This window comes from Pseudopipra pipra, chromosome 20 (assembly GCF_036250125.1).
Source record: "Pseudopipra pipra isolate bDixPip1 chromosome 20, bDixPip1.hap1, whole genome shotgun sequence".
Taxonomy (NCBI): Eukaryota; Metazoa; Chordata; class Aves; order Passeriformes; family Pipridae; genus Pseudopipra; species Pseudopipra pipra.
This window is the reverse complement of record NC_087568.1, coordinates 5027514-5040001: the sequence shown is the minus strand read 5'-3', so window position 1 is coordinate 5040001 and position 12488 is coordinate 5027514. Positions and strand designations below refer to the sequence as shown.

At 45.6% G+C, this 12488-nt stretch overlaps 1 protein-coding gene across 1 annotated transcript in view; it reads left to right on the top strand.

Annotated features, from left to right (window-relative positions):
* The first annotated feature begins 2600 nt into the window (after positions 1-2600).
* ABL1 (ABL proto-oncogene 1, non-receptor tyrosine kinase) overlaps positions 2601-12488 on the top strand; it is a 78660-nt gene continuing 68772 nt past the window's right edge. Inside the window, exon 1 of the mRNA XM_064676879.1 lies at positions 2601-3751. Within this exon, the coding sequence (XP_064532949.1) occupies positions 3616-3751 (136 nt within the window). The 5' untranslated portion in view covers positions 2601-3615. The remainder of the gene's footprint in view (positions 3752-12488) is intronic.

Below are 12488 nucleotides of genomic sequence, written 5' to 3'. Positions count from 1 at the left end.
CCGCTAATTAATATGCTAACTTTTATTATTTGGTGAAGAGGTTGAAGCTTTTAAGATGTTGTTATGGAGGAAACGTCTCTGCAGCTGGCGGGTGTAAGAACCCACACTTAATGAAAGGTAAACAGAAAAAGTACTGAAATACCTCTTATGAAAGAATAAATCCATAGGATGTACTCAGGCTTGATTGAAAGAAACAGTCTGTAGCATTTTCATTTATTTTGCATTCACACAGTCTTTCTGTCTCTGTCTTCTCTAACAATTCCTGAATCTGCTGGGTGACTTCCAAGTTTGTTAACATGAGACAATCATCTTCACAAAAACTGGCTGCAGGGTAGGGGACAGAAAATGTAATACTCTTCAGGAAGGAAAAGAAGGCAGGTATCTTGCTATGACATTTGGGAGTGACCAGCTGGCCCATCTGCCTGTATATTGTCCCAGATTAACTACAGCACTGCTTTGGGAAATGCTTTTGGAGAAATGAATGGTTGGGAAGGGCTGGGAAAGAAACTGCCCCACTTTGTTGCTTATGCTTGCAAAGCATCAGAAGGAATAACTGCCTGCTGGCCTGAATGATAAATTCACCTAGGCTGTTAAATAAACACTTCAGGTGAGCCAGGGAGGAGGGTATGTACAGCCTGTACTGTCCAGAACACATCCCTGTGAGTGTCCAAGGCCAGGCTGGATGGGGTTTGGAGCAACCTGGTCTAGTGGAAGGTGTCCCTGCCCCCTGCAGGGGGGTGGAACAAGATGGTTTTTAAGGTCCCTTCCAACCCAAACCATTCTGGGATTCTATGAGGTCCTGCATATTTGCAATTACTTTTGTGTATTTTGGGGAAGGTTTTCTGACTATCACAGACTCGCAGTTGTCTTCTGGAGTTCACTCTGCTTCAGTCCTGCCATGGTAGGAGATATTATCCAGAGTGCTCCAGTCAGACCCAGAAGGGAATAAGTTTTTCAGTGAAGAATGGTTGGTATTGGTTTTTGCTGCTCAGCCTATGTTGACAGACAGCTTTGTTTCCTCACTTTTCCTTCAATCCACGGGAGCTGAGCAGAGGGTCACATCACCCCGGTGAGAAGCTGATCTCCCATTACTGAGATAAACCTGGAGAAATTCTGCTGAGTTCAAGAGATGTGACCCCGGATTTGTCTCAGCACGATGGGCCAGAATTTCTCTCTCCCATGTGTATGTGCAGCACAAACAGCCTCAGTACCTGCAATCTGAGCCACTGATGGAGAAATCCAATAGGAATGGTTTGGGATCAGTCTTCTGGCTAGGAATTAGTGATATAGGAGCAGATAGGCACAGCAGTGGTGGAGGATCCTGTAGGGCTATATAGAGTGCTACATTTTGGATGCTATTGTTAGGAGATGAAAAATACATGTCTGCCAGGGACCTTGAATGTGGTGTAGGAGACAAGGAGTGTGTTTGGATTTGTCACAAGGGAGGAGTCAGTATAAACAAGCCGCTCTGTGTCCAGATGGTTACCCTGAGCAGGAGGCTACAGCACAGAATTGCAATTGTGTGTTCTCCTGTTGTCGAGTGGGAGCAACCACAGACCTTTGACCGAAACACCCTGACCTCAAGCTGCTGCCTCAACCCTCTTCTATTCCCAAGGTGAACTGGAGAATGTATGAGAAACTAAATATCTTCAGCAACATTGTCTGCCCTTTAGCTCCAGGGAATGCTCATGCTGCACATCCAAGGACGTCCCACAGGCTGGAAAATTTGGGGGTTTAACTCCATGTTTGTACCAAACGGCAAAAAGTAGATCAATAAAATATGTGTTTTACTGTCACATTCATATGGCCTCTATGGCTGGTTTAGGTTTTGAGTTCTGCATGTGCTCTGACAGCACTAATCAAGAAACTCACCTCACCCTCTTCCGCCCCCACTTCTCACCGACCCCCAGTCCTGCTTGGTCCCTCGTTCCCCTCAGAGGGATTTTTTCACAGAATCATAGAATTGTTAGGTGTTGGAAGGGGCCTCTGGAGATGGTCCAGTCCAATCCCCCTGTCCAGGCAGGGTCACCTGGAGCGGGTGACACAGGAATGCATCCAGGTGGGTTTGGAATGTCGCCGGAGAGGGAGACATCCAACCTTCTTGGGCACCTGTTCCAGTGCTCTATAGAAGGAAAGTCTTCCTTATGCTGAGGTGAAACTCCTTGTGTTTTAGTTTATGGCCACTGCTCCTCGGCCTGTCGCTGGACCCCGCTGGGAAGAGTCTGGTACCACCTTCTCGGATGAGGATGATTAATGAGATCCCCTCTCAGTCTTCTCTTCTGCAGACTAACCAGGCCCAGCTCCCGCAGCCTCTCCTCATCGGAGAGATGTTCCAGACCCCTCATCATCTCTGTGGCCTCGGCTGGACCCGCTCCAGCAGCCCCTTGTCCTGAGGACCCAGAACCGGGCACAGCACCCCAGGGCCGAGCACAGGGGGAGGACCAACCCCCTCCCTGCCCCGCCGGCCACCTCCTCGGGGGCTCCTCCCCGGGCAGCCCCAGGATCGGGGCCGGAGCCGGGATCGGGCGCTGCCGGGCGGGAGGCGGGGGCGGCGGAGGAGGAGGGGCCGGAAGGGGATGTGACCGCCCGCCCGCCGGCCCGGGGGTTCCGGGATCTCCCTCGCCGCCTCCGCCGCCCCCCGCCAGCCCCGCCGCCCCCCCCCCGGGGGCACCCGCGGCCCCTCGCCCCGCTCCTCCTCCTCCCGCCGCCCGGCCCGCCCGGGGATGCGGCCGGCGCCGTCCCCCCCGCCTGCCCTCGCCCGGCCGCTGGGCAGGACCCGGCCTCCCGGAGCTCCCCGGCCCGGCTCCGCCTGAGGCGGCGGGCACGGGGCGCCCCAGCGCTGCTCCTGCGCCGCCATGGCCCCCCCGGCCCCGCCGGCCCCGAGGTAGCGGCGGTGGAAGGAGTCGAAGCCGAGGAGCCCCCGTCCCGTTCCCGCACCCCAAGGAGAGCGAGGAGCCTGCCCAGAGCTGCTGCTGCTGCTGCTGCTGCTGCTGCTGCTTCGCCCGGAGAGCTGACATGGTTCCAGCGCACCTGACCCCGCTGGACTCCGGCGGTACTTGAAGCCAAACCCCGTGGCACGTTGGCCCTTCGCTAACTCAATGCTATGCAAAAGAAAAGGAGGAGGAAAAAAAAAAAAAAAGGAAACCTTGACACTGGTTGCGGTGGGAATGGCTGTTTCCTGCCCTGGGTGAGCCTGTGTGTGGTTTCTTGCTTGTGAGATGAGCTAATTCGCCTTTTTTTACCTGGTGGAGGACATGCTACATATGGCAACCTGAACTTTGGTAATGCTTGGTCGTTGCTGAGCGGTTGGAACTTTTACTTGTTTATTTTTATTTTTTTATTTTTTTTTGGCCTAAAGTCACCTAAGGAGCCTTGTTGCTTTCTTCAGGAGCATTGGAGGAATCTGTCTTAATTCTTTGCCTCAAGTGACTTTTATCCCACCGTGAGTGCAGCCAACGCACCCACCTAAACACGTTCTCCCTCAAAGCTCCTTCCCAGCCTGGAAGATCAGGGATCACGTTCTTCCTCAAAGCTCCTTCCCAGCCTGGAGGATCAGGGATCACGGACTTCTTCGAAAAACTTCTCGCCCTGGGAAAGGCTGCCCATAGTTACTTTATGGGGCAGCAGCCTGGAAAAGTTCTTGGGGACCAAAGGAGGCCGAGTCTGCCTGCCCTGCACTTTATCAAAGGAGCAGGGAAGAAGGAGTCATCGAGGCATGGGGGCCCACACTGTAACGTCTTCGTCGAACATGGTGAGAGGTTTCTACTGGTATTTGCTTTAATTTTGGTTTGCTGAGCTAGGTACAATATGGATTTATTCAAGGGCACGGAGCAGATACAGACATGTACTCTATGGAAGTCTTGTTTTCTCTCCCTTGCTGCTAAATGCAGATCTTCTGTGATTGTTTATTAAGAAAATACTTGAGTCAGATTGCCTGAAATCTGAGGAGAGGTTGTACAGCTAAAGGTGAAATACAAGGAAGTAACTTTAACATTGTACAAGTTTCTCATTTCTGCCTTCTGGTGTGCAGTTTGGGAAAACGTTTGTTTGATACTTTTTGAATTGTTTGGGTCGCAGTATTGAGCCACTAACCACAGCTGATGGTGATGCTGTGGTCAGCGACAAGTGTTCTTTAATTATCTTTACAAAAGGGACTCTGCTACTTGGAAAAAAACAACACCTTATTTTGGAAAGTTTGTGAATTTGCTCTTGGTAATTTGCTTAGTGCATTTGCAGCATTTCTGTTTAGTGGTTTCTCAAACTGCTTAAACCTTCATCTTGTGCTGTGATGGATTGAAGTGCTAGAGGCCAAATGGGGCCAAGTTTGGGGTACAGCAAACCTGTCACTTGCTGGTCTTCTGCAAAGTAAGAGGGGACTTGAGAATCTCAGGAAAGAAGCCAGTTGAAAAGCTCAGTAGGACTCAGAGGTAGGTTTAGTGACTGCTTCAAATGTTGGTTTTTTCCTTAAAAAAAAAGAAGGCCAAAGAAACTGTAAGCTGAAGGCATCTCTACAGAAACAGGGAGCAGAAATGCATTGTTTCAGTGAAACTTTTTGGAGTAATCCTTGCTTTTGCACAACACTTTTTTAATTCTAATGTGAGGTGACACACTTCTGGCTGCTGTCTTTGGCTGGAGAATGGGATTTTGACAAGGCTTCTGCAACAGCTTTGTCCCGCAGAGGAAGTTTACCTGTGAGCAAAACAAAACTACATCTGTAATCTTCATGTAACTAAAACCTGAAATATTTGCCGTGTTTGACCTAGTTAGTGGAAAAGTTTTGTTTTGTTTTTATTTTTTAGCTGGGCTTTGCTTTCAAACTTTCTCTCATTCTGTGTATGTTTCTAGAAGGGCCCATGAAAGCCTTTGCAGTGTTCAGCAAAGGCACACACGGGGATCCCATGTGTGTACTGCTGTGCTGAAACACTGGTTTGAGTTACTTCAGTGTTGTGTCTTTTCATCTCCCATGCAGTGTTTGTGCACTGAAGGAAACTGAAGGGAATTAAGGGAAGGTTAGAGAGTGTAAGGGCTACTTTGGCTCTTTGATGTTAAACCTGCTGCTGGATTTTTCCATGCTCTCAGTCCTGTGATATACCCTCTCCTCCTCCACCCCCAGTTTGGTTCCTGCTTTTACTACTTTGGACAGAGTTTCAAGGTCAGATGAGATACAGCCAGAGCACTGACTCCAAGCAGTACAATATTCTAACTACCTTTGGTGTTTTGCTGTAGCAGAAGAGCCAGAAATGCTCCTTTTTGATCATCCAACAGGAATAGACAGATGGTAACTTCTTGCCAGTGTGACCTGAGGTCAGCAGATCCCAGCATATTTGCAAGGAAAAATGGCATCTCTGATGTCCATACGCCATATGTTCATGAGAGACCTCGGTGTCTTGATTTAGGGAAGAATAAACTTGAAAGAGGAGGACATCAGGGCAAGGACATCTGTTAAGAGAACTGCAAAAGATCAGCCTCGCTTATCCACATGAGGAAAAGTTTCTTCCTCTGAGTGGATGAAATGGTTCTTCCAGCTCCTGGCAGTAGAAGGCAGTACCACCGTTGTTTATTCAGCTCTGTTTGAGTTTGGGCTGCTCCTGTCCTGAAAGATGCTGTCTTAAAATATCTGGACAAATACAGAGGGAACAAAGTTCATTTTAGAGAGCTCTTTTCAATTTTCATCTTGATAATTTGTCTTTGAAATATATAGCTTGACATAGTTTATAATTAATGGACAGAACAGTATTTAATGCTTTCAGCCCTATTCAGGGATTGTGCCATGGGCTGTAGTTCATGAAAACAGATGGGTGTTTTTTCAGGGCTTAAATGTTTGCATGTTTGCCTTTCAGCACTGTCATTACAGAGTTTCTTCCAAATACCAAACACTGTATCTGGTTTCTCTATCACACTGTGGGAACTAGTTTGTCCCAGGAAAATCACGTTTCTGGCTTTTCTTGAGTAAAAAAATACTTAAGGAGAAATTCCATGGTGGGCAACTTAACCCCCTAGAGACAGGTGAACTCTTTAAGGTACTTGTTTGAAGTTCTTGTATGGTAAAAAAAAAAACAGAATTGGAGTTGTTGGTAGCAGGGCTCTTTCCTCTTAGGGTTGTGTTTTCATAAAGCTCTTTCATGGCCCTGTTTTGGTGGGAGTGCTACCTGCAAAGTTCTACCAAGGCTCCTTCAGCAGGCACTTAGAGTGGTTTTTAGAGCACTGAAGATCCGAATTGCTTCAGTGGTATGAAATCTTAGCAGAAAGGGCTAGTGAAAATTACCAAATGCTAACAGTGTAAGGCAAAATAACTTTCATTTCTCGGTCGTCGCACTCTCCGTAGCGCTCAAAGCAACACATCAAGAGGCTTCTGAAAAGCAAGGAGGCAACTGGCCAGAAATGAGCTCTGCTGGTGCTCAAATGTTGTGTGAGAATAATGCAGAAAGGCTCTAAATTTTGTCATGAGTTGACAATTGTGGAGGGCCTTAAGGGGAAAAAAGTAATCTATGGGCAAGTTTTGGGCTTCTCTCTTTGTACTGTTGGTTTCCCCACGAAGGCTGTTTTACAAGCTGGAGTTCACGCTGGTGTCGTTACCCTGGGCAGCAGAGTTAGCCCTTGATGGGATGTTTCAGATTTCATCCTGATGCAGATTACTTCAGCTCATAGCTTGCTTGCAAGCTTGAATTTGAGAGGAATTATAAAGGCAAAGTTTGCCTCTTCCCCCGTGCTTTTCTTGGCGAGAAACGAGTCTGAAGTTACTGCTTTTAGGAATATCCAGCTGAGAGAAAAGCTATGGTCAGTAGACAGTTAATGGGAAAGACACTGTCAGTGCATTTTGAAGTTTGCACACTAGTGTATCTTGTGCCTTTCCAGAACATCAATCTCAGCAAAACTCAAACCTCTGAAAAGAAAGGTGTATTCCCAGAGGGCTCAACTCTGATCCTGGAGTTGGCAGGAGTTAACTGGAGTGATCAGCAGACACCACACCTTTTCTAACTGTCTTGGAGAGGTGTTGCTGTGCTGAATGATGAGCAGATTCCCTGAAGCATCTTGGTAGAACAGCATCTCCAAGCAAAAGCAGCACGCGAAGGCTTAAAAAATGAATTTTAATCATTAAACATGTGGTGCCGAGGTGAAGAAGAGATTGATAAAGCAGTCACACAAGAATGTTCTTTTCTTAGTCTTTCATAATGATAAAATGTGGTCTTAGAGTTTCTCTTCCAGCAGGTAATTGATAGGGAAGGTCAAATGAGCTGTTTACCTCACTGCAAAGAGAGAGAAACAGCAGAACTGGATCCTTTTTCTTATGTCTTTAATGCTGAATATAGCTGAAGTCAGCCAACTACAGTCGCTGCCATATTAGATCTGAACTCTTTTTCTTACAAGGGTGATGAAAGTTTTACTGCTTTAATTAGGAAGTAATTGTGCAAAATGGATCCATAGCATCAGATTGCCACAGCTGCCAGTTGGAGATGTGCCCTATGCAATTCACTATGAGGAAAACCCCCAACAATTAAAAGTATCTTTCCCTACACTATTGATTAAAAATTAATTTTTAAGTGTCTCTAGGTTTAACAATCTATCTTTTTTTAATGCTGTTAAATTCCCTATTTCAACTATTTGAATTGTGAAAATGAGTAAATTACATTATAACCTGGGCTCATCCCCAGCAGGGTGGGCAGCAGGGTGAGGGAAGGAATTCTCCCCCTCTTCTCCACTGTGGTGAGACCCCACCTGCAGTTCTGCTTCAAGCTCTGGGGGCTCCAACACAGGAAGGACATGGAACTGTTGGAGTGAGTCCAGAGGAGGCCATGCAGATGCTCAAAGGGCTGGAGCCCCTCTGCTGTGGAGACAGGCTGGGAGAGCTGGGGGTGTTTGGCTCAGAGAAGGCTTTGGGGAGACCTTACAGCCCATTCCAGTGTCTAAAGGGGCTCCAAGAAAGCAGGACAACGACTTTGGATAAGGGCATGGAGTGACAGGGCAAGGGGGAATGGGATCAAACTGAAAGAGGGTAAATATAGATTAGGTTTTCAGAAGAAAATCTTCCCTGTGGAAGAGGCCCTGGCACAGGTTGCCCAGAGAAGCTGTGGCTGCCCCATCGCTCCAAGGCCAGGTTGGACAGGGCTTGGAGCAACCTGGTCTAGTGGAAGGTGTCCCTGCCCATGGCAGGGGGATGGAATGAAATGATCTTCAAGGTCTGATTTTTTGTACTCATTATCTTTTATCCTACAGGTGAGCTCAATATCTCTTCTTTATAAGCAATATCCATTTATTAGATAGTCAATTGCCCATACATGGATATGATTTAATTGAGATTCCTTCCATACTAGAACTGTCTCTTCAAACCCATGTACTTATAAACCCTGCATTTATCTCTTTCCATTGTTCCTCAGGGCATTTTTACACTCTGTGCTTCACCAGCTGCAAAACCTGAGACTTGAAAGAAACTGTTTTACTACTCCTGATTCTGTTTTAGACCATTCACCTGAAATTGGACCATTAGCATCAGCCTAATAGGAATCCATTATTTAGAGCCTGCTTTCAGTGTCTCAGGTCTGTGTTCTGAACTGACAAAACTTTCTTCGTTGTTATGTTGGAGATTTGGCAGCTCCCAAACTTTAATTTCCATCTCTATTAGGAGAGATTTATCCCCAGCTTTTGAGATCATTGCTCATGTATCCAACTTTGCTGTGCCTCAGTATTAGCCTGGTTAATGCTCACATCTGCTGCATGCCAAATGCAGATTTGTTTACTGCTTCTGACTATATCCCTTTTCATCATAAAGAGCTCTTCCTGTATTTTTTCCAGCTCTGATTATCAAATACCAGTAGGTTTTGCTAAGAAGCTCCTCCACAAAACTTCATCCAAAGTTGGAATATGTTAGGAAAGAGACCTAAGACTTGCTAAACTGCTTTTCCACAGACCGAGGTGGATGATGATGATGATGATGGGGAAAGGCTAATCCCTTTCCTGGGCAAAAGCAGTTCTGTTTTGTGCACTGACTAATCTTTGATAACTCGCCATGTTTAAGCAGTTCATCTCCTTCATGACAAATAGGTGGTGGTTTCTTGTATGCCAGAGTTTCATTAACAGATTATGCTGGTTCTGCATTCTTATTTACAAATTTTAATAGGAAGGCTATGGTAGAAAATCAGGACAGGGAGGCAAGAGAAAGCTGCTGTGTATTAGAATAGAAGTCTTTGCTTGCAGGAGATCATCTCTTCCAGTACACTTCAACATTTGCCATCAAACTCTCAGTATTTGAAATTGAAAAGTTTAAATCTTAAGCTTGAAAGTGAGGAGTTGACACAGTCCTGTTGCTGATAGTTGGGAATCTTGAGTTCACGCCCTGTGATGGGCTCTGTGGCACGTGGCAAATCATGAGGATGCAGAAAGGTGAAAATGGCCTTGGAAAATCTTGTCCTGTTGACTGTCATGTAAGGGTGGGGATGCTTTTGGGTTGCTTCTTGGAACAAGTGTTGTGTTTGCAGCTGTGCTTATAGGAATTCTGATAAAGCAGACAAGAAATAAATGGGTGAGTGTTGATAGTCCTGGTGTGGATGTAACCAGTATCTTGCAGGTGTGAGGTAAGGAATGCTGTCAGCTGACACCAGACAGTCTGGATGCAGGGCTGCAGGAGTTAGTCCAGCTCAACACCCAGCTGATCCCAGCTGTGTTCAGTAAAGCACCCTGCCTTAAGCCTTGGGCCCTGTTTGGAGTATTGTAGAGTCCCCAGATTTCCCAGAACGTTCCTGCAGCTCCATCAGTGCACTCAATCCACACCACACCATTTAAAACCTGGATGGCCGTGGTCCTGTGGACGTTTGGTGTGTTACAGGTGCCACGTCTTTCAGCTGCATAAAATGCTCTGATTTGCATTCACACAGACTGAAGGAAGTGTTTAAAACACTAGTGTCCTTCTGGAGTTATTGTTGCAGATGGACTTTGCTTTCCTTTTTTTTTTTTTTTGGCAGGGGGAGGGGGCTGCCTTCTATCTGCAGTGTCTGTTGAGAGCTGTATAAAGAGCACCAGTGTCTTCACCCAGCAGTCTTTTGTCATTTCAGCCGTGCTGTGCCATTCTTGTGAGAAGTAGTAAGTCTCCTTATGAAAGGTCTGTTGTGAATCCCAGAAGTCCATTGCTGTAGGAACATGCAGAGCAGTTTGAGCAGAAGCAAGAGGGACTCTTGGTTGCCTTGCTTTTGTGACTGTGTTATCAGTCGGCTCTTACCCTGCTCCATGTTGATTGAAGATCGATCTAAACAAGCTGTAGAGGTTATTAATCTGCTTACCACAGTGTCTGTTTTATCAGTTTAAGGAGGATTCTTGCACAAAAAGGTAATGAATGTTCAATTTTAGTGAGTAAAGCTGCCTTAGGCAACGTCTTTCCTTAGTTTTTAACTAAATTAGTTCTTACTTAGAGCTTAGTTCTTAACTTTGTTCTGTCTTTAAACCTGTATGTTCAATGCCGGTGCTGCACGTAGATATTAAGCATAACTCTTTGTGAAATGGCTGGAAGTTTCTTTGCCCTCATGGCAAAATCTGATATAAATCTGCTAAAATGGTGTGTTGTGCTGTGGGAGGAGTCCCTTTCCACACATCTCTTTGTAATGCCAGGGCAAGCGTGTCCTGAATACCAGCTTGCTTTAGCTTTTGCCTAAAGTACTTTTTGAAGATAGTGTTGAAATTAGGGGAGTTTTTCTGTGTGTTGTGGTTTTTTTTAACCCAGCATTTCTTCCTTGCTGTTACCGTTTGGGTTGTGAAAAGCAGGAGCTCGCTTTTCTGCAGGGTGATTGCTGCTAATTTACATGGACGTGAGAGAGCTCATCATTCTTTCATGGGTGAGGAGACTGCCTGATTTATGTTGTGTCATCTCTGAGCACTGTTTTTACCTAATGAATAGAGTTTCACAACAGATTATTAATCATTAAGACTTTGGTTTCATCGTGTCTATTAAAGAATCAATATTGCTACACGTTGCCTGCCTTGAGAAGCTGCTTATCCATTAGTGCCGCTTTTCTAAGGCATTTTGGTACATTTATCTTTTTCGGTGACTTCAGTTCCTACCTTATTCCTACCACATCAGCTCAGGATTCTTCCCAGGGCCTGAGCTGTGTTCAGTCTGCCTCTCTGTAGATTCCTCCTTTGAAGTGCTGTCTGAGCCACAGTAAATGTTGTTCAGTCCAGTCTGTCCTTAGAGCTCATAAAATAGTAAAAGGCTCAGCCTTCCTCTGCTGTGCTTTGCACTCCACATTTGCATCAAAGAGGGAGTGATGGCCTCAGAAACTGGGAATAATGTGTGATTAAGACTATGTTGAATTACATACTCTGCTGCCTGTTACATGCCTGGGTTTTGGACAGCAAGGCTTGCAGGACTGGAGTCCCTCGTTTGCTGACCTGCTGTTTGTTCCCTGTCCAATGTCCACTGCTGTTGGAAGAGCAGAGTGACCTGGGCACGTTCCCTGTGTTTCCCGTCACTGTAGAGGAGGGAATTTCACTTACTCTGTGCATCCAGAATGTACCAACACACAGAGATGAGCTCTGTCAGGTTTTGCAGTGACCCCAGTGAGCTGATCCGCTGCCAATCCACACCTGGGGGAACTGATGGCTTTTTCATGGGAGTGGGATAAGGACATGGAAACTTTAAATAGGAAATTCTTTGGGCTTTCAGGAAGTGTTTGCTATGTCATTTGTGTTAATTCAAAGGCTGCTTTTTAGGTGCTGCCTCATTTAATATACCTGGTGAAGGGTTATTCCCAATTTCTCAGTTCCTGGCCTGACTACAGTAGGTTATCACAGGGCTGTTATGCAGTAAACACAGCTAAAATTATCTAATTAATTAAAAATATTTGTTTGAAATTATTTACTTAATTAAAATTTAAGGTTTATTATAAAGGTGTAAAGAAACTGCAATTGTCATTTGGGGCACTGGCCACCAGATGTCTTCTGTGACTTCCCTAACTTGCACTGATTAAAACAGCCCTTGCAGTAAGAAGTGTCTTGGAAGTGAGCTAAAGTTTAATGGCAAGAACAAGGGTCAGAAGTGACAACGGTGAATTTTGGAAATAGTGGCTGTCGAGTCTTTTTAGTTACTTTTAGAACCTGTAATCTTTGTGAGCTGATGAAAAAGAGGTTGGTAGGTGATGTTTGCTTTCGCTGCTAATGGGAAAATCTTGCTCCCTCTCCTCCTCGAGCTCCATTTCAGACCGTTCTTTGTTTTAAAAAAAAAGCCAAATAGTTTTCAGTGCTACATTCCCTTTCATTTATTGCTGTCTTCTGCATTTGATCTCATTCCCCTACTACTTTTGTTATGCTGCACTGACTTTTTAAAAATACATATACTTTTTTTTTAATATTAAATTCCTCTCGGTATAGAGGTTCTGTAAATCCTCTTGTAGCATGGTGTTCAACATGTGTAAACGTGAGCTGTTCCTGGCAAAGATGCTCAGGGAGTATCTGGAAACAAATTCAGCCTGTTACAGCTATTTACACAGTTGGTGTTATCTGAA